The sequence below is a fragment of the Chrysochloris asiatica genome, unplaced genomic scaffold (assembly GCF_000296735.1).
Source record: "Chrysochloris asiatica unplaced genomic scaffold, ChrAsi1.0 scaffold00021, whole genome shotgun sequence".
Lineage (NCBI taxonomy): Eukaryota > Metazoa > Chordata > Mammalia > Afrosoricida > Chrysochloridae > Chrysochloris > Chrysochloris asiatica.
The window spans coordinates 27,288,609-27,314,253 of record NW_006408539.1 but is presented as its reverse complement, the minus strand read 5'-3'; the positions used below and the strand labels follow the sequence as shown (position 1 = coordinate 27,314,253).

The 25,645-nt window shown below is 38.6% G+C and overlaps 1 protein-coding gene across 1 annotated transcript in view; it reads left to right on the top strand.

The window, feature by feature from the left end:
• NETO1 (neuropilin (NRP) and tolloid (TLL)-like 1) overlaps positions 1-25,645 on the top strand; it is a 163,021-nt gene that overhangs the window by 102,845 nt on the left and 34,531 nt on the right. The window contains exons 5-7 of the mRNA XM_006837553.1: positions 5,630-5,671; positions 5,790-5,917; positions 20,224-20,452. Of these exons, the coding sequence (XP_006837616.1) occupies positions 5,630-5,671; positions 5,790-5,917; positions 20,224-20,452 (399 nt within the window). The remainder of the gene's footprint in view (positions 1-5,629; positions 5,672-5,789; positions 5,918-20,223; positions 20,453-25,645) is intronic.

Genomic DNA, 25,645 nt, shown 5'->3' with positions numbered 1-25,645 from the left:
ACAACAACAACAACAATATGTGTATGACTTTAATGTCCTCTTTCAGCTTCTTGCCTTCAAAGCTGCCTGAGAAATTTCAAGATGCCACTGTTGGTTGTTATGCTATACCTCAGGATTTAATTTAATATTTGGCCTGCTTTGTTTTTAAACAGTCTTTCCCTTTCCACGCCCCTTGTTCTGGCTTTTCCGTATTAAAAAAAACAACAACAACAAATCAGTGCCGGATTTTGGGCTGAGAATATCTGTGCACAAGCTTGGCAGAAGAACCCACCAGTGGTGAGGGTGGGGAGTGCCCACTTGCTCAGGCACGCCCTCTAGTTACCAGAATGGAGGTGTGCAAACAGTGGGGGACCAATGAAAAAAAAAAAAAAAAAAAAAAAAGGAGAATCAGAACAAAGCAAAACCGAGTTTTTTCCACCTTTGTTCTGAGATTCCCGCAGCATTTTTCTGTGGTGTGTCTGCTCCCCCAAATGAATCTTACCATTTGGTCTCACGCAAGTTTTCGGCTCTGGACTGTTGAGCCTGGTAGATTCAAAAGTAGGAGATGTCTTACTTTTGCTACAAGTTCCATTAGCTATAAGCCTTCAAACCTTTTAAATATTCCTGCCTATGTGCTTCCGAGTTTTGGAGCTCTGCTATGAATCTGCTTTGCCTGGTATTCTGTAGTATTGCTGATGGTGAACCTCAATGCCCCTCCACCCCAGCTGCCATCAAGCCCTGACTCCTTTTCAGTATTAGACTTAGAGAGTATAGCTTTGTTGAGAAAATGAGTCTTCATCACACTTCTCAAAGACAAATGTCTATTCTTAACTGTTAGAAAAATGTATCAAACATGAATGCACATTACTTATGGAGGATATTATTATATTCCACAGTAGATACAGTTGTAGATGTTGTTGTTGTGTGCCGTGGAGTCGGTTCTGACTCATAGCGACTCTACACAGGGTTTCCGAGGCTGTAAACCTTTACGGGAGCAGACCGCCTTATCTTTCTCCCGCGGAACTGCTGGTAGTTTCGAACTGCTGACCTTGTGGCTCACAGCCTGATTTGTAACCACTACGCTTCCAGAGCTCCTTACAGTTGTAGATAAAATTTTTAAATTTAGAAAAGTTTTCAAGCAAGAAAAAAAAGTAAATAAGAAATAATTAATTCTTGTCTTTTGATGTAGATACAAGGAAAACAATGAGATCTCAGTTCCCACTCATAAAAACCCTGTATAGGGTTTCCCAGATTGTAAATGCATACAGGAGCTGAAATCCTCATCTTTCTCTTATGGACTATCATAATCCACTATTCTACCAGGGTTATTTTATAATCTAGTAGGAGTATATAGTTACTAAAAAAAAAAAAAAAAAAACTTAACAAGCAAGTAGCAAAGCAGTTGCAAGTGGTGATAAGCATCATGAAGGCAGAGAAAATGTGAGCCAATGATACTTCAGAGAGATTGGTCAAGGAGGACAACATTTGAGGCAGGAGCTGTAAAATGAGAAGGATCCAAATATGGGAAGGTCTAGGGGAAAGGTGTTGCCGAAAATGCGGAAGCAAGTGCAACACGTGAAAGATGGGGAACAAAACCCTGGGGTGTCAAAGACATAGAAAGGTGTTGATGTGGTTGGGGAGGAAAGTGTTAGACATTTTGTGCAAGGCAATAACTACAGGGCACGATGTTGTTGTTGTGTGTTGTCAGGTTGATTCTGACTCATAGTGACCCTAAGTGACCGAGTAGAACTACCCCATAGCATTTTCTTGGCTATAAACTTTGTAGAAGTCAATCACTATGTCTTTCTTTCTTGGGTGAGTTTAAACCAACAACCTTTTGGTTAGCAGCCAAGCACTTAACCATTAAGCTATCAGGGTTTCCTGTTGCATAGCTTTGAAAAGACTTGTGGTTTTATTCCTAGTTAAATGGAAATCCAGGTGACTATCATGTTTTGATCTATATTCTTAAATGTTTATTCAAGATGGCTCAGTAGAGAATAGATTTTGAGAGATCTAAAATAGAAGATTAGTAAATCCAACTTTACTGTGTTTCTGTATGATAATTTGTGCTATTGCCCTCAGACAACCTTGGACTATAAATCAATCCTAGTATACTTAACATTCAATTTAGGCTCTCCTATTATTATCTTCAAGTTTGGTTTTGTAGGTTGTATGGATCATCTATTATTGTGATATTACCAATGGCTAATTCAAATGAGATTTCTGAAACAAGTCATTTTTTTTTTCCTGTTTCCTTTCTTTCTTTCTCTCTGTTTTAACCATCCGTGCTCTCATCATTAATACAAAGACAAAAACAAATTTTCAATTCCCAGAACTGGCATTTCTCTCAAAGGTGTCTGGCATGAGTTATAAAAATGAAAAATGTTAGCCTTCAAAATAGAAAATGGAATACTAGCTACATTTCCCCAAGAATCATAAGAATAGCCTTGTTAAGTGGAAACATTCTAATCAAGAAGCAGATAATGAGTAATAATAATGAATGTAATTAAGCAGTATGCAAACTAGTAGAAAGGAAGTAATGAATAAGAAATAATCTTATTCTTCAGGTGGAGAGTCTTATTATAAACATGAAGAAAGCATGAATGACTTTCTTCAATACAGTGGCTGTGTTTAATGCTGTTATTGAACTCAGAACTGACTTGATGATACACAACAGCAAAATGAGTTGCAATCAACTTGATGGCAGTGTTTTTGTTGTTGTTGTTGTTGTTTTTCATAGGTAGGAGGTTGTTGTTGTTACGTGCCGTGGAGTCGGTTCCAACTCATAGCGACCCTGTACAGGATTTCTCAGGCTGTAAATCATTAGGGGAGCACAAAGCCTCATCTTTCTCTCGTGGAACAGCTGGTAGTTTTGAACTGCTGACCTTGAGGTTCACAGCCTGATTCGTAACCACTACGCTATCAGAGCTCCTTAGGTAGGAAGTAGCCTGTTCTAAAATAGCTATGTATAGTCACATTTCTGGGTTTGTTTTTTTCATGGAAGTTTCACACTGTCTGTTTTTTTAAGAAAAGAAATTTCAAAACGGCTTTGTAAAGGAGATTCTCACTTCATTCGTATACTAACACATTTTAGTACTGTCTTAAGAAGGACAGTTCTCTGACACACATGGAGTCAGTAAGAGTCTGAATTAATTTAAAAAGTAAAAGTGTTGTGTTTTGTTTAAATTTTTCTTAAAATGATGCTAAATACTTGATATAACTAGTCTGTAGCATGTATGAAGTTGTTGTTAGGTGCCCTCAAGTTGGTACCAACTCTTAGTGACCTTATGCACAATAGAACGAACTGCTGCCAAGTCCTTTGCCAACCTCACAATTGTAGCTCTGCTTGAAACCATTGCTGCTATCACTGTGCCAATCCATCTCATTGGGGATCTTCCTCTTTTTCACTGACCCTCCAATTTACCAAAGGGCTCCGGTAGCATGTTGTTGTTGTTAAGTGCCGTCGAGTCGGTTGTGACCCATAGCGACCCTGTACGGGTTTCTGAGGGTGTAAATTTTTACGGGAGTAGAAAGCTTCATCTTTCTCCCATGGAGCAGCTGGTAGTTTCAAACCACTGACCTTAAGGTTCACAGCCCGATTCGTAACCACTATGCGACCAGAGCTCAGCATACTGGTTACAATTTGGGCTGCTAACCTCAGGGTCAGCAGTTCAAAGCTACCAGCTGTTCTGCAGGAGAAAGATGAGGCTTTGTGCTCCCCTAAAGATTTACAGCCTTGGAAATCCTGTACAGGAAGGTTGTATCACTTGCATAGCACATGTTGTTAATGAGTTTTTTTCCAATCCTGATGCCATGTTTTCTTTCATCTAACCCAGCTTCTCGAATTATGTGCTCAGCATATAGATTGAATAAATATGGTGAAAGAGTGCAACCCTGGTGCACACCTTTCCTAATTTTAGGCCATTCAGTGTTACCTTGTTCTGTTTGAGCAACTGCCTGTTGGTCTATGTATGGATGATGTAGGTTTTTCAGTTTCAACAGATATATATATACATAAATATATCAATGCTTGATGAAAACCACAGTAATAGATCTATGGAAGGGATAAGTAAATAAATATGATCAACTCATGCTATGGTTCAGTACATCTGGGCACACAGACATTCAAAGTGATACACTAGGTGCACACACACTTATGAGTATAAGCAAGCATGCCTTACCTTAAAAACCACATATGTTCCCTTCAGAAATAATGCTACCCTCCATATTTCCACTCTAAAAAATTGCGAAGCAATGTATCAGAAAGTATTTCTAACTTATTAAGATTTTTAATTTAAAGTGAATAACATAGTAGCTTGAACAAATGAGATTTCACAATCACCTTTTGAATTGGATAGCAAGTGTCTTCAAGATAAAATCATAATCAATAATGCCTTCACAGAGAAGGAAAAGAACACCTCATTTCTAGTAGTGGATGCTGCAAGGATGTGTATTATTTAAAAACAAGGACCCCTGAGATGCTCACCTCCAGAATAGGTTAATACATCCTTAAGGACTCAGGATTCTCCCAGAATCAGAACAAACATTTTTCTTACAATGTTGTTGTTGCTGTTGTTAAGTGTCGTTAAGTTGGTTCTGACTCATACCGACCCTGTATAGGGTTTCCAAGGAGTAACTGGTGAGCTTGAACTGCCAACTTTGTGGTTCAAACCAACCTTGCAGTCAAGCATATTAACCCACAGTGACAGCACCTATCAAATCAACACCACACGATTGCAGCTGCCTTGACTACAATTGACCCCAACAGAACTGCCACATGGGCCAGAAAACATCTAAGACTGAGGAAGAATTTCCCAGAATCCCTGTAACAGACTTACATGCCCATGTCATTGGCTGCATGTTGTTATCATTAAATGCCGTCAAGTTGATTCCGACCCATAGCAACCCTGTATAGTGTTTCTAAGGAGCAGCTGTTGAGCTTGAACAGCCGACCTTGTGGTTCATATGGCTTTGCAGTATGGTGCATTAACCCACAACGCCACACCAGGACTCCCATTGGCTGCATACCTATGTCAACATTCCAGAAAACAGGAAGGAACACACCATTGCTAGTTTATAACAAATAGGATGTCCTGGAGGTTCCTGGTGAGGCCAGTCTACTAGGAGTATGAGAAAGAGACCTGAGCCTGGGCTTGCTGGAAAGGACTGGGGAAGCCCTACTATACCGAGTAGCATCTTTAGAAATACCCTGGAAGCTGTCAAGGAAGAGAGTTTGATGAAAGCAGGGTAATGTAGTAATCTCGAGGGAGAAAGTAGCCCTGGACTCCCCTTCTTCACTTTGTGCTTCCAATATTCCTATTGAAAATTGTGTTCCAACGATTCACAGCATTTTTTGAGTCAGACAGAACCATCCCATCTAGAACAGGTAGATTTCCTCCTCAATACTAACTAACCTATGATTATGTTTTACCAAAATGTCATTGATTCAGTTATTGAATTATAGTAATAATATGCTGCGTAAGTTAACATTTCAGCCAAGACATTTTTATGCATATTTTATTTAACAATTTCACTTTCCTTAATGTGCATTTTTTGGCAGGTTCCTGAGTTATGTGATGGGATGTTATTCAGTATTATTTTATGTCTTAAATGCAGAATGGGAATAATTGTCTTTTTCTCAATTTTTAAGATCCTGACTTTAAAGAACTTGGCGTTTTGAAACCCTTACCAGGTTGGTAAAGGAAATATTTACTAATGTTCAGAAACCTTTGCTTTCAGCTATTAAATATACTGCTGATTTCTAATTCAAGCTCCATTTTTGTATGTTTGTTTGGCCTTTTGTTATTCAGCTTGTGAGTTTGAGATGGGTGGCCCTGAAGGAATCGTGGAGTCTGTGCAAATCCTGAAGGAAGGTAAAGCCTCAGCCAGCGAGGCTGTCGATTGCAAATGGTACATCCGAGCACCACCAAGGTCTAAGGTCAGTCCCAAGATGACCCTCATTTGAAGGTCAACTTGAACTGTGTCTAGATACATTGTTTAGAGCCAGCTGGAAATGTTTCAGACCTTTTACAGTGTGCATAGAAGCTATTATTTCATTTTGGTTTAAAAATGCAACCTGCCCTTCCCTGAACCATGTCATTTATAGGGTCACAAATGTAGATGCTGCTCTAAAGATCCTAGGATAACCTGGCTTAGAAACAGTTACACAAGTTTACCGTCACGAAATATGGACTGAAACATTACCAATAAGCTACAATGACATTTGTTATCAATATCTCTAGAGTTTTGTTTTTAGTTTTTTTCCTTCCAGCCTCATATTATATTTATGGATGAAATTGTCCAGACTTTCAAACTCATACAAAATAAATGCATGATAAGGTTTGGGGATCCTAATTAATATGACCTAGAAGAGCTTGTTGTTATTGTTAAGTGCTGCTGCCTAGTCGGTTCTGATTCATAACGATCCTGTACAGTGTTTCCGAGGAGCAACAGGTGGATTTGAACTGCCGACCTTGTAGTTTACTGTCCAGAGCTGAGCCTACAGCACCACACCAGGAGTCACAAAAAAGGGAAGAAGTATAAAACAAGGTCTGCCTTTAATTCAGAGGCTAATCCCAGTTTCCAGCATGTGAGCAAACCCTTGATAAAATTCCAGTTAATTACAAAGTTGGACAGCGATTCCCCACTTTCATTACCAAATGATATTGGTGTTGTAAGGAGTCCCTCATCTATCAGTTTGTCACACTGGGGTTAGTCTCCCGTTGCAGTGATACTAGAAGCTATGCCATCGGTAATTCAAATATCAGTAAGGATACTCATTGGAGACTATTTTCAGCAGAACTTCCAGACTAAGACAGACTAGGAAGGAGAGGCAGACCACTTCTGAATATTTGGCCACTGGAAATCCCATGACTGGCAGCAGAACATTGTTAGAAACAATGCCGGACAAGGGAAGCATTATGAATGTTGTTGTTGTTGTTGTTGTTGTTAAGTGCCATCCAGTAGATTACAACCCATAGCAACTTTGTATAGGCTTTTCAAGTAGCAGCTGGTGAGCTTGAACCACCAACCTTGCAGTTCAAATGACTTTGAGGTCTGACTCATTAGCCCATAGCACCACACTAGGACTCATTATGAATGTTGTTGTTAAGTACTGTGGAGTTGGTTCTGACTCATAGTGACCCTGCACAGGGTTTACCAGGCTGTAAATCTTTATGGGAGCAGAAAGCCTTATCTTTCTCTCACAGAACTGCTGGTAGTTTCAAACTGCTGACCTTGAGGTTGGCAGCTAACTCGTAACCACTACACTACCAGAGCACCAGAATATTGTCATATACAGTGCTGGAAGATGAGGTTTGGGCCCTCAAAATACAACTGGGAAGAGCTGGCATCTCAAAGTAAAGTTTACTTTAATTACATGAATAGAGTAGAGGTTTTCTGATCATCATTTCATCATTTGCTGATGGACACAACTCAAAATGAAGAGAAACCACTGCAAACATATATTAATAATTAGAACATGGAATGTGTGAAGTATGAGTCTAGAAGAATTGAAAGCTGTCAAAATTTAAATGGAACTCATAAAACCCGATATTATAGGCATTGGTGAGCTGAAACAGAATGGCATTGGCCATTTTGATTCAGACAATCAAACGGTTTATTATGCCAGACACACAAATTGAAGACAAATGGTGTAGTATTCATAATCAAAAAAGAACATTTCAAGATCTATTGTAAAATGCAATGCTGTTTGTGATAGGATAACATCTATATGCCTACAGGAAGATTGGGATTCCTGGTGTGGTGCTGTAGGATCAGTACAGGACTTCGAACAACAAGGTCAGCTGTTCAAACCATCCAGCTGCTCTTCAGAAACCCTATACAGTGTCTCTGTGAGTTGGAACTGACTCTATAGCATTTAACAACAAGGAATACCACTAAATTCCACTATTATTCAAATGAAGCAGCAACCACTAAAACCAATGAAGATGAAATTGAAGAATTCTACCAGCTTCTTCAGTCTGAAACTGATCAAACATACAGTAGAGATGAAGCCTTCAGTGTGGATATGGTACCTCAATGTAAAAACAGAAATCCTCACAACTGGATTAATAAATAATATCATGATAAATGGAGAAAAGACTGAAACTGTCAAAGATCTCAGTTTGCTTGTATCTGCACCCAACACACATGGAAGCAACAGTCAAGAAATCAAATGACGTATATTGCATTAAGATAATTTGCTGCACAAGACCTCTTTAACATGTTCAAGAGCAAAGGGTTCAGTTTGAGGACTAAAGTGTGCCTACCAAGTCATAATGTTTTCAATTGCCTCATATGCATGTGAAAATTGGACAATGAATAAGGAAGACCATAGAACAATTGATGCATTTGAGTTAGAATGTTGAAGAAGAATATTCCAAGTGTCATGGAATGCCAGAAAAACAAACAAATCTGTGTTGGAAGAAGTACAGCCAGAATTTAGAATCCAAGATGACCAGACTTTGTCTCTCATGCTTTGGACATATAATCAGGAGCTATAATCCTCCTTGCAGAAGGATCTGATACTTGATAAAGTGGAGAATCAGTATAAAAGGGGAAGATACCCACCAGCCACATGGTTTGGCACAGTCATCGCAGCAATGGACTTAACCATAACAACAGTTGTGAGGATGGCACAGAACCCAGAAGTGATTCAGTCTGTGGTGCATCATGTTGTTAGGAGTCAGAACTGATGGGAAGGCACCTAACAACAACTACAAGGAGCCCCTGAGTGGTGCAAAAGGTTGACTGTTCCACTACTCGTTCAAGTCCTTTCAGAGCCATGTTGGAAGACAGGCCTGTTGATCTGAAAATCCTATGACGCAGGTCTTCTTTGCACACATGATTCGTCTCATGAGTCAGAACTGACTCCATGGTAAGGAGCAGTAACAACATCAGTGATATGTAACTGTAAATCTCCACTACATTGATTACAAGACAACTGAATGTTATCCATTTTTTGGAAACTATGAATGGAAGGTTGGTTAAAGATCCTTTATAGGGGGAGACCAGTGTGCCTTACCTTAATCTTGAAACCGTTGAGTCTCTCTGTGCAGTATTAAAGAGAGGGTTTTATGAGTGTTAAGCACACACACCTTCTCTGGTAAGTATAAACTGTCTTTCATACAGTCCCAGACAAAAACAGCCATGCGTAACTGCCTGTTAGAGAGCTTGGCATTCTGTGACCTACAGGGGAAGTAGCCTGCAGAGCTGGACAGGAATGGCTCTATTGTCACAGGCTTTCTCTGTTAAGCTAAAGGTTGTTGTTGTTAAGTGCCTTCGAGCTGATTCTGACCCATAGAGACCCTGTATAAGGTTTCCAAGGACCAGCTGATGAGCTTGAACCACTGACCTTGTAGTTCAAACGGCTTTGCAGTCTGGTGCATTAGCCCACAGCACCACACCAGAATTCAGGAAGGAGGAAATGGCTTTGAATAAACGTGAAGAAAAGCAAGAACAGGAGATCGCATACGTGGGCTTTTGTTTTCATGGATTTTGAAGCTGCTCGTGAGAAGAGAAAGTCAGAGCACAAGCTGAACTTGAAATCGCTCGTGGTGAACCTTTGAAATGACAGCTGGTCATTGAACCGTCTTTCTAAATGAATGTGCTAAATCACTCACTTGAGTGCTACGAAAATTCAAATACATTGCATATTTCTTTTCAGTTTTTTGACAAAGAGTAAATAGAATATATGATACTTATTTGGTTGAGAACAGTGATGATACCTTTTAAACTAGAGTATGATTAAACCAGATTTTTTAGAGTATGCAATGCTAGAGCAATAAGGGTTGTAGAAATCTCTAGGAGAATTCTGCTACTTGTTATCTCATTTAGCAAATGAAAAAGCAGAGTCAGATAAAGGAAGCTCTAAAAGGGTTAACAATGAGATGTAGGAATATCCTTCCATCACCAGGTGCCTTAGCACACATGTAGACTCTGGAGCAGGCGTGGTGGAAGGGGCTGTGTTTCATTCTGAAAAGCCACCAGAAGAGAGCGATGGAGGAGCAAATGATGATAACGATTGAGTGCTAATTCAGTGGAGGCTAGGATCTTATTTACTTTTAGGTACCCCGTGTCAATCAACTGAATATCTGTCCCTCAACTGAAAGCCCTACACCAATTCATAGCTAGAAGAAAGGACATGGTAGCAATCGTCAAGTATGTGAAGAAGTATCCCACAAGAAATGAGTAAGAGTTCTTACTTTCAGAAGACTACATGATCGTACGTGCCACAGTTCATATGGAGTTTTGAAACTAAAGGAAGATAGCTTTGGTACAATATAGGGAAAGTTTTTGTTTTGTTTTGTTTTGTTTTGTTTTGTTTAATAATGGAGTTGTCCAAAGATAAAATGAGATTCTACAGTGGGAAGCCAAGTAGAGTTTGGCAGTGGCTTTCTATAGTTAATTACAAAGTCCAGTACCCAGTACTTTTTTTGGCATGTTTTAAGTGCCATCAAGTCAGTTCTGACTCATGGCAACCCTGTGTAGTGTTTCTGAGGAGAAGTTGGTGGGTTTGTACCACCGGCCTTGTGGTGAACAGTCTAGTGATACTAATGTCCTTTCAAAACTAGATTCCCTGAATCTGTGATAAGTGAATTGCCCAAGTATTAGACTAATTCGCACCAGACCTGGGACTGGCAACTTCCTGATTCTGAAGCCCACATAATAAAGGGAAATTATCAAGTTCCTTAAGACAGACAAACACAGTCAAAAGACTTGGAACTATGCGACCAAGAAGGCACACTTTATTAATGAATGTCTTAGGAGAATAAAATTCTAACTTTTAATATTTACTCATCATTTACTACTTCAAGTTAACTTAATTTTATTATGTAAATAAAAAATACTGAGTTAAATTGGAAAAAAATCAACATTAAGAAAAAACAACAAAACACAAATATGATGACAGTAATCTTATAAAGGAGTCCTGGCGTAACACTGTAGGTTAACATGTTGGACAGCAAAGTCGGATTTATTCACAGAGTCATTGGTTCAAGCTCACCAGTAGGTCCTAGGAAACCCTATACAGGGTTGCTATGAGTCATAACTAACTCGACAGCTCTTATCAACAACAAATCTTATAAAAGTGAAGCTTTGTTAAACCTAATTATATGATAAGCATAGGTGTGGTAGGCAGAATATGACAATGGCACCCAGATTTCCAGCCTCAAAACTTGATGTGATGTATCAGACCCCTGATTTTGCTAAATTGCAGGGTAGAGACAATGATGCTAATGCAATGAAATTTGCCAATCAGTGCATCCACATGAGTTTATCCAGAGAAGCTTCATTGAATTTGAGGATTGGATGATCCCTGAGTTCTCAGAGACACAATGGACTCAGCTACACACAATGACAGCACAATTTTTGCCTTCCATGAGGGAGACTCTGGTTTATTTCATAGTCAGTTCACTTCCAGTGCAGTCATTTCCATCGGCCAGTGGAGGCTTGTGTGCTGTTATGATGCTGAACTGGTTTTAACAGAATTTTTAGACTACAACAGATTAGGGAGAAAGTCCTGGTGAACTACTTAGAAAAATCATTCAACGAAAACCTCATGGATCCTAATAGAATATCCTCCGATCCACAACCAGTCACCGGGTGGTACAGGACCAGGGAGCATTTCTCTCCGTGAGTCCAGGCCAACTTAATGCCTGCTAACAACACTTGGTGTGGCACTGTGGGGTGATGCGCTGGACTGCAAAGTCGGTTTGAACCACAAGATTGCTGGTTCAAGTTCACCAGCTGCTCCTTGGAAACCCTATACAGAGTTGCTATGGGTCAGAACCAATTCAACGACACTTAACAACAACAACAATTGAAGTCCTGGTGTGGCACTAGAGGATAAACACTGGACTGATAACTACAAGGTTGGCCATTCAAGCTCTCCCTCCGCTTTTCAGAAACCCTATACAGGGTCTCTCTCAATCAGAACTGATGAGAGGCACTTCACAACAACAACAGCAATCAAAGGAGAGTGTGCAGGCCAGCCCAGTCTGATCATGAGTCCTTGAGAGGCAGAGTTCTTTCTCTGATGGGAGTCTCTGAGTGCTAGGAAAGGTTAAGCAGGTCTAATTTTCATTTGTCATGGAGAAAAACATTCTGACAAGTCTTGAATAATTACTCCAAATGTTTTTAATTATCTACTAATGATTTCAACATGAAATGTGACTCCAGGTTGAGAAGATAGCATGAAATATTTATCTTTAAATATGTTGGTGTTCTTACATGCTGTCAAGTCATTGCTGACTCAGAGTGACCCTGTTTTGTGTGTGTTTCCAAGGCTGGAAATCTTTGTAGAAACAAACAGCTTCATCTTTCTTCCTGGTGGGTTCAAACCACCAACTTTGCAGTTTGAAGCCCAGTGCTCTTCCTACAGAGCAACAGTAGTGCCATGTGCAAATATATCACTTAATATATTGGTGGCTAGATTTACTTGCTTGAATTAAAAAAATGAACCCCGTTTTTCATATTACTGTGATTCGGAAGACAGATGCTACTAGACATTGCTTATATTTTTTTGAAGGCTCCCATGTCCTGTTTAATAAATCACTTTGTCAGTTCAAACTCTTGGTGATTGATTAAAAAGAAGAATGCTTGCAGATGATTCACTGAGAGAAGATTATAATCTGACTATTTTACTGGAGTTATATATTATTCTTGTTTTCATTTTCTCTTCTCTTCGGAACATGGACCCAAAGAGCTTTCTACAGTTGTCGAATTTAAATAAGAATATTGTCATCCCTGTTGTTTCTCTTTGAGTTAGTAAGGCACAGACTTTAAGCTGACAAAATGATCATTTGAATCATAATATTGGAAGGGCATTTTTATTGCTTTTGCTGAGACTTCGTAGTGGTTAACTGCTGCTAATCTCAAGGTCAGCAGTTTGAAACTACCAGTAGTTCTGTGGAAGAACGCTGAGAGGTTTTCTGCCCCTGTAAAGATTTACAATCATGAAACCCCTCTACAGGGTCACCATGAATTAAAACCAATTCCATGGCACATCACCACCACCACCATCACCCTCATACTAAGGTTAGTGAGGGAAACTTGATCAGTATTCTGGCATTTGGACTTTGAATTGACAAATCTCAACCCAGCAAATCTAATACTCCACTGGTTTATTTTGTTTCATTTTCTAAAGGATTAAAACAAAACAGCATCAAGAAAATCATTGAATTCTTCTTCAGTGGCAATATAAAATCTAGTGGTTGTCATTATTCACCTCTTCTGTCAGTAGTGTTCCATATAATACAAATGGCCCTTATATATAGGAGGCAGTTGGATGTCATTCATTGTGTTTAAGGTAAGATTGCAAGTCCCTCACATGGAAAATTCAAGTGATCTCTAGAATTGGCAAGTGAATAATGTGGGCTGGAACGTGCAATCACCGTTTCTAACTACAGCAGTCCTCTGCTATAAATTAATCCTATTTTTAAAGGAATTTAGAGCAGCAATTTCTTTCTGAGGGACACATTTATTTTCTGTGAATCTCATTTATATCTTGATAGTCAACCCGTTTCCTAGCTAGCTCCTGCAGGAAAGTAAAAGGAGCTTTGCTTTTCCTGTTTGTTTATTTACTTGTAGCTTGTTTGCTTTAACTTTCTAGAGCGTATGTCTGTGAACAGTTCATAAAATACTATGTGAGCACAAAGCGTGGTGATGAAGAGCAAGGGCTCAAATGGATCTGAGCTCAGTATCCATGTCTTCCTGAAGAGCCCATATCACCCTGATAAATTGGCAATTTAAAAAAAACACAGTGACTCAGTTTTTGCATCTTAAATGTCATTTCTCATACATCTATTGTTTTTGAGAGATTTGACTGAAATAATCAAATGTCTTAAGCTATTGTGAATATACAGTGTCTTAAGCAATTGTCCTGGTGTGGCACTGTGGGTTAATGCGTGGGACTGCAAGGTTGGTTTGAACTAGAAGGTCTGCGGTTTAAGCTCACCACTGCTCTTCAGAAACCCTATATATAGTTACTATGAGTTGGAGCCAACCTGATGGCACCTAACAATAAGTTATTTTCAATATGCCCTAAAGATGTTTCCCTAGTTGGTAAAGTTATTTAATTTGAAGTTACATGCAGTAGATTTTTGGTTTGTTTTGTTTATATGCCTTTGAGTTGGTTTCAATGGAGTGGAGTGGCTGGTGAGTTTGAGTCACCTACCTTGCAGTTCAAATTGATCTTTGGGTCCAATGCTTATACTACAATACCACACCAGAACTACACATGCAGTAGAAGAGGGAAACTTAAAATAATTATCTAGACCTTAGATCCCTCAACCACCTTCCCAAAACACATCAAGTGTTCAGTTCCCTGAATTAGTCAAATCATTGTTTTTCCTTCTGAGGAGCTCTGGTAGCATTATGGTTATGAATCGGGCTGCTAACCTCAGGATCGGCAGTTCGAAACTACCAGCTGTTCCACTGGAGAAAGATGAGGCTCTGGCCCTGTAAAGATTTACAGCCTTGGAAACCACATGCAGGGTTGCTATGAGTTGGAACCTACTCCACAGCACATAACAACAACAACAAAGTTAGTGTTTGATCTTTATCACTTTGTGAGAATGCTGTGGGTGAGGTTACTTTGTATTACATTCCAAAGGACCGTTTTCACTTAACCTAATCAGTTATGCCTCTTACTGGTATTTAGAGTTATCTTCCAAGATTACCTAGACTTTCAATTAATATTTTTAGGTTGTTACTGTTGTTAGCTGCTATCAAGCAGATTCCAACTCATTTGTGTGCACAGTAGAGCATCCTCATAGAGTATCCATGGCTGGTATTTTAAGGAGGGAACACAGTGGCTCTATACAATAATAGTTACAGAAATGTGAGACTCTTTAAGAAAAGTAGATTCCAGATTAATGACATGAGTAACACCTATGTTTTTCATGAAAAAATTGATAAATAAAGTGATAATATGAACATGACAGAAAATGCAGGCTTCCATAGGGCCTGAGTTTCCTAAGGTGTTGTCAAAGGTAGTGATTTAAAGTTTTGCATTAAAGTTTTGGGAAATTTTAGAATAGCTTCTATCTGTAGCATTATGGGAGTCCCAGTGTGGTGCTGTAGGATAAGCACTGGATTTCCAATTGCATGGTTAGTGGTTCAAACCCATGAGCAGTTCTTTGGAAACTACACAGGGTAGCTATAAATCAGGACTGACTACTGCACTTAACAACAATATAGTGTTATGATTTGTACTGTAGGATAATCACTGCAGTGCAAATCACAAGGATGGTGGTTCAGACCCTCCAGCTGCTCCTTGGAAACCCTCTAGAGGGTCACTATGAGTAGGAACCAACTCAACGGCACTTAGCAACAATACCAACATAGCGTAAGACTTAAGTGCTTTCTGTCGTTGTCCATTCAGTTAGTGTCCTCTCATTCCTCTGAGTTTGTACTTCCTCCAAAGGATTTCATCATTAGGGAAATCTTGTTTGAGTGTTACTCCCTACATCATAAGAGTCAGAAACCTATTGTTTTATGCATTTATGCTACTGTTAAAATCTGTATCACAACTACCTTGTTTGGGAAAATATGACGTATAAGTTCTTACTGCAGATAATAAAATTCAGATAGTTGTATGCAATTTATTATTATTATTTTAGCACTTATAATAATATCTGTGTGTCCAACCAGTTTCCATGAGTCGACTTCAAGTCATGACAACCTCTTGCACTTCAGAGTAGAACTGTGCCTCTTAGAGCTTTCAGTAGCTTATTTTTCAGAGTTAGCTTCAAGTGTATCTGGGAAGACTCAAACCTCTGACCTTTTGTTCAGCAGCTTAGTAACTGTTAACACCACTTAGGAAGGGGACACCTGTCGACATATAAGTGTTCAATAAAAATTTGATAAATTCTGAACAAATGAAGTTCCACCGATTATTTTCATTTGATCATCCACCAGGTGAGCTTTTCACAGAGTTCCTTGGGATACATTCTATGTGTGTGACACTACTGAAGCTTAGAATATGAAAATGTCTGTCACTCCCTTAACCTCTTGTAAACATGCAGTACAAAGGGCATGTAACTTGCAACAAAATCGTAAAATTTTCCAAGATGTTAGCTCAGAGGGTGTATAGCATAATTTTGTCATGGTGTGGGTATGATTTCTCAATCATACCCAATCATACTAAATCTTGATTTTGGATCCAAGCAAAATGCAGTTTTTGACAACTTCAATCTATTCTTCATTTATCATGATGATGTGTATTGGGCCAGTCGGGATGATTTTTGTTTTCTTTACATAGAGGTGCAATCCATACTGAAGGCTGTAGTCTGTGATCGTCATCAATAAATACTTTTCTTCTTGGCTTCCAGCATGCAAGGTTGTGTTACATCCATATGGCAGGCTATTGATGAGTCTTCCTCCAATCCTTCTTCATAAATGTAACTTCTTATATTGTTTGCTCAGCAAATAGATTGAATAAGTATGATGAAAGAATGCAACCCTGGTGTACACCTTTCTGCTTTTAAACCATTTATTATCCCCTTGTTCTGTTCTAACAATTGTCTCTTGATCTACATACAGGTTCCTCATGAACACAATTACATATTTTGGAATGTCCATTCTTCACAATGTTATCCACAGTTTGTCATGATACACACAGTCAAAACCTTTCCTTAGTCAATAAAGCACAAGTAAGCATCTTTAAAGTATTGTCTGCTTTCATCCAAGATGCATATGATGTCAGCAATGCTACCCCTAGTTCCACATCCTCTTCTGAACCCAAACTTGAATTTGTGGCAGTTCCCTGTTGATGTACTGTTGCAACTCCTTTTGAATTAAGTTCGGCAAAATTTTACTTGCATGTTATGTTACTGATATTCAGTGATTTCCTCATTCTATTGGTTCACCTGTCTTTGGAATGGGCACAAATATGGCTTTCTTCCAATTAGTTGACCAGATAGCTGACTTCCAAATTTGCTGGCACAGACAAGTGAGCACCTCCAATGTTCCATCAGTTTTATACTTCATATTCCATATTCCAATTAGTAATAGATGTTTGCAACTGTTTCTCCTCATTTTTAGTTCACCATTAGCAAATGAAGAGCTCAATGGCTTCACTCCATTCATGTCACTATAGTCAACTCTACTTAAAGAAGACAGCTCTTCACTAGTCATATTTTTAGTGTCTTCAAACTGAGGGTCTCATCTTCTGCACTCTATTTGACAATTGCACTGCTGTTTTGTTTCTTCTTCTGACATTATATCTGCTATTCATAAAGTTTTCAGTAACTAAACATTCAAAAATAATCTGCCTCTCCTTCTTCCTTATCTGTGTTTGTCTGGAATCTCTGTTGAAAGCTGTCCACCATCGGTGACCCTGCTGGTATTTAATACAACTTCTAGTAATCCATAAGCCACTACAGTCTGGCAAACTAACAGACGAGTGGTGAAGCAAAAGTATAGTATTTTGAAAATAAATGTGTAAGACTGAGAGAGAAGGGGCTTTGTTAACTTAAGGTTTTACAAATGTGTTATAAACACTTGGAAACCAGATAACAATTTCAGCCCAAAGAATGATGATTAGCTGTGCTTCACAGAAATGCAGTCTTGCCTGTGCTGGGTTGTGGGAGAACTGGTGATTTAGGATCCAAAAAATGCAACTGCAAGACCAGGAGAACATCATAGGAGTGCCCAGAGGTATAGCTAAACTTTGGCAGGGATGGCGCATGCCCTGGTGCCACTTGAAAGGGGTACCACTGAGTTGTTTCTACTAATCATTTGGCTCAGTGTTTTTTCTCAAACAGGGTAGGCATTAGGGCATGACAGAGGGGTGGATTGCCCTCAGGTGAACATCAAGGGGCACCAGACAAACTACAGAATGACATTCTGAGGAACCAGAAATAGGAAAGTTGGCTGAGCCAGCTGGACCAGAGGAAGGGAGGAGTTTCTGGGGACACATCACCACTCTCAGCATGGATTTATCTTGACATTTGAAGGGCAGGCGGGCAACTTAGAGGCTGTCCTGAGTGATCCATATCCTCCTATGACCCTGACCATGCCCAGGAGGTGAAAAACAAATATTTTGAAGAAAAATTTGACAAAAATTAATTGACCCAATTTAGTTAAGTACATTGTGGGTGGAAAGGTTTTTTTTAATTGAAATAGTAAAACTTCAGTTTGGGGCAGATACAGTATTTGGGTAATATTTTGAAGACGAGCCACAGTATATGAAATAAAGAAGGAAATTAGTACAGAGTGATGAAAAAAATAACTTTAAATGTGAAACCATGTCTTCAGTATTTTATCAATGTTTTACAACCCAGGAAGCAACTTTAAAAGAAAATAGCACATAGATGCTGATTGTTGTTGTTATTAAGTGCCTTCAAGTTGGTTCCAACCCTTAGCGATTCAGTATAGGGTTTCCAAGCAGTGGCTGGTGCATTCAAACCATTGACATTGTGGTTCAAGCCAACCTTGTGGTCTAGTGTCTTATACCACAGCATCACACCAGGGGTCCTAGATGCTGATGGTTAAAAAAAATAATAATAAGGACCTATCTGTGTGAAGGATGCCTTCTTATTTCAGAACTTTTCTAGACAGCCTGTTATTTTAATTGTCTTTTTTTAATTCATATCACTTCACACAGTTTGATAAGACATCTTTCGGTCATGACATCATCAACATTTATTTTCAGCTCAAGCCTTCATTCTGTTTGCTGTTGTTAACTGCCTTCAAGTCTGTTCTGACTCATAGCAACCCTGTATAGGGTTTCCAAGGAAGGGCCAGTGGATTTGAACCTCTGACCTTGTGGTTAGTAGTCCAGTGCTTATCTTACAGTGCCACACTAGGACTCCATTGTTGTTGTTAAGTACCATTGAGTTGGATCCGACCCATAGTGACTCTGTATAGGGTTTCCAAGGAGCAACTGGTGAGCTTGAACTTCTCACCTTACAGTTCAAACTTGTGAAATGAATGAACTAGAAGACATGTAGTTATTTGAGTCAGTTGTACAAGACTTCAAAAGCACATTGGTAAAATATTCAAATAATGCCTGTGGATGATAAAACAATGTGTTTGAATTAGTGGGCTCTTTTAGAAAGGCAATGAAGTGTGACATTAGGGGAACATAATGTCAAAATTCCTGTTTATATCATTTCTCTGAGTCTCCTCACCTCAATAAATGTGACAATAAAATCAGCTACTTTCTAGAGTTATTAAAAAGAATAAGTAGTATTAAAAAATATATATAGTAAGTTTCACTACACCTTATAGTCATTAAATGTTAATTTAATTTTCTTTATGTGAACTTACAACAGCAACTTAACTCTTTGCTATGGTGAGAGTGGTCTTTGACTTGCTCTTATTTAGATGTACTTGACCTCTATCTGAGGCCAAGTATTTTACGTGAGACAAGTCACCAAACCAAAATTATAAACTTCCCATTGGATACTATTTTTCTTTCTCTTTAGTACTAATACAAATGATTCATTTCCACACACTTTGAGAAGTAAATTAAAACCAAGGAAACGTACAGAAATGGATTAGAAATGTGGAACATTATGTTTACTAATTTTAAATTTTTTTACAGTGTATATGGTTGCAAAATCAATAAATGACTCCAAATAAGTTTTGAAAAGATGAATGGATCATTTGTATAAAAGTACTCCATTATGGGAAATGAGAAGGGGTCCTAGTGATACTGCAGGATAAGCACTGGACTGCAAATCACAAGATTGACAGTTCAAATCTTACAGTGATTCTACAGGAGAAAGATAAGGCATCTGCTCCCCTAAAAGAAAAGTACATAGTTTTAGTGTCCAAAACCCTATACAGGGTCATTATCAATCAGAATCAATGTCATGACAATGCACTTAGGGATACGAAAAATGGGAAACTAAAATAAAAATTTGTTGTTGTTAAGTACCTTCATGTTAGTTCCGACCCTTAGTCACGCTGTATAGGGTTTCTGTGGAGCAGCTGGTGAACTTGACTGCTGACTTCGCAATTCAAACGATTTTGCAGATATTAAACAGCACAGTAACCCACAACACAAAAGACAGATAAGATGATTAAATTGGAGAAAGCACCATTGAACCCATGGTTTTCCACACGTATGTCATTATACCCTTTTATTCCACACAGGAGAGAAAAATTAATAAGACTGATTGCAATCAAGACTCTATCTTGAGTCTAAGAGGGAAAAAGAACTAATGGTACTTGCTGAGCTGTGTTCCCATTTTGAGTTCAGGAAATCATTGAACCTTTGTTGTTGTCTTACAGATCTACTTACGTTTCTTGGACTATGAGATGCAGAACTCAAATGAATGCAAAAGGAATTTTGTGGCTGTGTACGACGGCAGCAGCTCCGTGGAGGACTTGAAAGCCAAGTTCTGCAGTACGGTGGCCAATGACGTGATGCTGCGTACTGGTCTTGGGGTGATCCGCATGTGGGCTGATGAAGGCAGCCGCAACAGCCGCTTTCAGATGCTCTTCACATCCTTTCAAGAACGTAAGACTCTTCTGCCTTGCTTCTTTGTCCTCATATGTCGTAGCATGCATATCTCAGGAGCTATGGATGTGTTTTCGTTGTCTTCATGCAGTTTGAGCAGAATATCTCTTAGGATGATGTAGAGATCTTTGAGGTTCCTTTTGGCTCTTTTGATCCAGCCTCAGAAAAGCGTTCAGATTGAATTTTGAGCCTTTATTTCAGCTGGTGGGTTTGAATCATCCATATTGAAGTTCACAGTCCTCTGCTTATCCTCAGCACCACTCCAGGATCCTTATTTCAAAATAGACTACATCATAGCCTTGCTTACCACAGTCCATACTGTGCCAACTGGAAAACCAGGCGTTCTGTTTGTCCTTAGATAAATTCTTAATCATATGGAACTGATACAGAAACTTCTGACAAATGTGTTTTTACATGTTACAAACTTGCATAGATACATTTAGTAGGTGGTCTTTAGAAAGAGTCTCTTGTAGGCCCCTTTTTTGTTAAAATACGGCTATAGTGGGAGAGAGCTGCTTGGGAAGGTAGTTAAAAGAAAACGTTTTCAGAAAATATCTGAAATGGAATTATGGGTGATACGCAGAATTACGTGCAAAGCCCAGCAATTTTAGTAAATTATGTTCTAGCAAATCATGAGTCATGTTAATAGATATATTTGGAATGTTCTTTAGAAACCCTGAGTATTTCATGTTTTCCTGATTTATGCTAATGAGTACAAATCGTGAGACAATTCAGCTTTCAGGAATCAACTCCAAACATTTTGAAATAATACATTTTCTTTATTTATATAAAAACGACAATAAAGCAGTTTTGGAGTTTCATATGCATTTTTTTTTTTTTTTTTTTTTGTCAACAGTAGAACAGACAAAATATTGTTTAAAACAATGTAAGTAGTTATACTGTGTTAGTTCGGTTCTTTTGCATAATGAGTATGGATTTTTAGGCTGTAAATTCCTCTCCCCTTCCTCAGTTGGAGAATGCTGGGGCACTGCATACCACTCAATCTGTGACAATCTTGATGTCATCATTGCATGTGTTAAATATCTCTCCCAGTTTTGAGTCAGACTGGAATGACTTAATTTCTGTGTTTTAATTTAGGTAGCTGCTGAAAATGTTAGAAGTAGTGCATCTTTATTGCAGCTAGGGATTTGGCATCAAAAAAAGGATCATGTCATTTCCTTGAGTAGAAGATCAAGAAATTCACACTTCAAACTAGCAGTTTGATGCTGCCAGTGCTAAACTCCATGCACTGTGGCTTTGGGAAAGGGGTTCAGGACTTTCTTCTTTAGCAGTATGATTTTCAGGTTTGGATAATCATATATGAGAACTCCTGTGTAATTTTCATAACACAAGTATGCAAGAGATAGCAGGTATAGTCCTGGTGTGGCACTGTGGGATGAACCCTGGACTGCTAATCACAAAGTCAGCAGTTCAAACCCACCATCCACTCCTCAGAAACCAACACTATGAGTTGGAAGTTACTCAGTAGTTCTTAACAACACCAACAAGCTGGTTTGTTAGATGACATTGTAAATATCTTCAAATATGACAGATCTCTACATTTTAAACCAAACACAATCATCAAAAATAATAGGATAAAAGAAAATATATATATAGTTTACATCTCAAAAATCAACTAAAAAACAATAGTGTAAAGGTACCCTGAGTCTTAGGAATTCTTAAGGTTTTACTTCATTCAAACTCAATATGAGCCTTTATTTTTGTTATAACAGCCAACACTATCATAAGCAGGTTGAATTAAGGAAAGTGTAGAAAATAGCTCAAAGGCAAAGTACAAAGCCAGTAGGAGGCCACACTGGTCAAAATGGAAATGGCATCATTTCTTCTTTTCTAGGTATTATTCATAAGGAGGAGGGTAAATAATTGGAAGAGGTTGACCAAGATACAGAAAGTTCTGTGATCATGTGAACAACTGAAAAATGAGATGTTTATGCTGGAGAACAGTTTCTGTTCACCATGTAATAACTACGTTAGGTGTGTGCTAGCTGGTGCAGCATCCATGTCTGTGTAATAAGTGCTTGAAAATTCTAGGGAAACATTTGAATGCAATTTAGGGGAAAGTGTCAAACTTCTAGGTGCTGTGGTTTAAAAATAGTATGTATGATTATATAGGGTATAGAGTCCAGGTAGTGAGGTGATTCCGTTTGAAAGCAGCTTATAATCTGCTCTGAATGGAGTACAAGAAATGTCTATGTCAGGTGAGGGATCAGGTGGGCACCCTCTGAAGTCTTTTCCACTCTGAGATTTTTTTGGGTCTGTGAGTCTTTAGGAATCTGTATGTTACAAAACAGCATTGCTATGTCATACTCTGCTTATCACTAGAAATACATCCATTTCTATGGTGTCTATTTGAATTCAAAGATATGGTCAATGTATACAAATTAAATGATCTCTGGAAGCCATTCAGTTGGGTGAACTTTTGAATGAATAGTTCAGAACAAGCAGATTATTTATCCTATTTAGGACAAAAGAGCATCATACCTTCATTTCCTGCCCAGCGGATGAACTATCACTGGCTCCTGAGTTCTGTGGGATACAATGGTGTTTCTAGTGGTAACTTAAACATGTTCATTTACAATCAGCTGCAACTGGTGATTATGAGTCAGGCTGCTAATCTCAGAGTCAGCAGTTCAAAACTACCAGTGGTTCCATGGGAAACGATGAAGCTTTCTGCTCCCATAAAGATTTGCAGTCTTGTAAACCCTAAACTGGGTTGCTATGAGTTAGAACTGACTCCTCGGCACGTAACTAACCACAACAAGAAGATGTAAGACAACCTCCCATAAAGTACACGACTGTAGACTTAGTCTGCCTGAACTGAAAGCCAGACATTATAGACAACAGATGAAATTTTCAAAACAGCAAGAGGTGGCTTTCAGGAAGTTCTGCTACTATGCAATGAGTGGTTCACAGTCATTTTCAGACTGTTTAATGAAGAAGCATAGGAGTTTATAGTAATCTGAATTTCAAGTTCCCCAGATGGTCATGTGGTATTAAATTTTAGCAGCTTGGAGAGACTGATCATTGCTTATTTTTCATTGTTGTTTATAGGCATACAAGCAAGAAAGAGTAGTATGTGTATGTAGAGTGACTATAACAGGCTTCCTCTTACTAAATTTATAAGAAACATGGTGATATCTTCCTTGGCTCTCCCACATTGATTAGTATCCCAAATAAGGCTTGCAAAATGCTTGTTGTTATTGTTAAGTGCTTTGAAAGAATTTAATAATATTCTGGTATCTGCCAAAATGTTTTCATCTTAGGACCATAGTATATATTTAGGGCCTGGGTAACATTGTAGAGACCATCTATTTCAACTTTCCAATTTTGTTCATTCAAACAGCATACACACAAAGCACAGTGAAGTTCAGCAAGTTTACATGAATGCCTCAAGTTCACACTCATGAGAACCTAAGTCTAGACTCCACAACCAATTCATTCTCTTCAGAATAGGTTTGCTTCTTTTGAGAGAATAGATAGACGCTCACTTTTCCCACAGATGATGAAGACAACAATAGCTAAGCCTTATGCATGTAGTATAAATGTCAGCATTGTTTGAAGTGCCCTCCACACTGTATTTGTCCATTTTGTCTTCATCTACTGCATGTTATGTCAACATGGCCATTCTTAATCTGAAAATCACGTGATTTACTATTCCGGGAATGACAGATTGAAAAGGGATGGTGTTGCATTCACTGTCAAAAAGAACATACCCAGATCAGTCATGAGGTACAATGCTGTGTGTGATAGGATAATATCCATGCACCTACAGGGAAGACCAGTTAATACCACTGTTATTCAAATTTACACACCAACCACTAAAGCCAGTGAGGATGATATAGAAGAATTCTATCAACCTCTACAATCCAAAATTGATTAAAGATGTATTGATCATTACAGGTGGTTGAAATGCAAAGGTTGGGAACAAAGAGGAAGGATCAGTAGTAGTTGGAAAATGTGGCCTTGGTGATAGAAATGATGCATGAGATCGCATGATAGAATTCTAAAAAAATCAATGATTTGTACATTTCAAATACCTTCTTTAGACAGCATTGTTGTTGTTGTTAAGTACCATGAAGTTGGGTTTGATTCATAGTGACCCTGCACAGGGTTTCCGAGGCTGCAAATCTTTATGGAGCAGAAAGTCTCATCCTTCTCCTGCAGAATAGCTGGTAGTTTTGAACTGCCAACCTTGAGGTTAGCAGCCAGATTTGTAACCACTACGCTACTGGAGCTTGATTATACACATGGACCTCACCAGATGGAATACACAGAAATCAAATTGACTACATCTGTGGTAAGAGACGATGGAAAAGCTCTATATCATCAGTCAAAACAAGGCCAGGGGCAGATTATGGAACAGACCATCAATTGCTCATACGCAAATTCAAACTGAAGCTGAAGAAAATGAAAACATGTCCACGAGAGGCCAAATATATCCCGCTTGAATTTACAGATTATCTGAAGGGCAAATTTGAGACATTAAACACTAAAGTCTGAATACCAGAAGAGTTGTGGGATTACATCAAGAACATCATACAGGAAGAAAGCAAAAAGTCATTAAGAAGACAAGAAAGAAGGAAACTATCAAAATGGATGTCAGAAGAGACACTGATACTTGCTCTCCAGGGTAGAAATGCTAAAGTAAATTGAAGAAATGAGGAGGTACAAGAGCTGAACAAAATGTGCAAAAATCTGGAATCAGAAAACCAAATTAGAAGAACATGCTCAGCATTTCTCAAGCTGGGGAAACTAAAGAAAAAATGCAAGCCTCAACTTTCGTTGTTGAAGGATTCTCTGGGTAGATTATTGAATGATGCAGAAAACATCAAAAGAAGATGGAAGGAATACACAAAGTCACTTTACTGAAAGGAAATGGTTGATGCTCAGCTGTTTCAAGAGGTAGCATATGATCAAGAGTCAATGATACTGAAGGAAGAAGTCCAAGGTGCATTGAAGGAATTGGCAAAGAACAAGGCACCAGGAATTGATGGAATAAAAATGGAATCATTCAAGAAAGTGAGATGGCACTGGAGGTACTCACTCATCTTTGTCAAGAAATTTGGAAGACAACTATCTGACTGATTGATTGGAAGAGATCAGTATCTGCACTCATTCCAAAGAGAGGGGACCCAATGGAATGGAGAAATTATTGGACAATATCTTTGATAT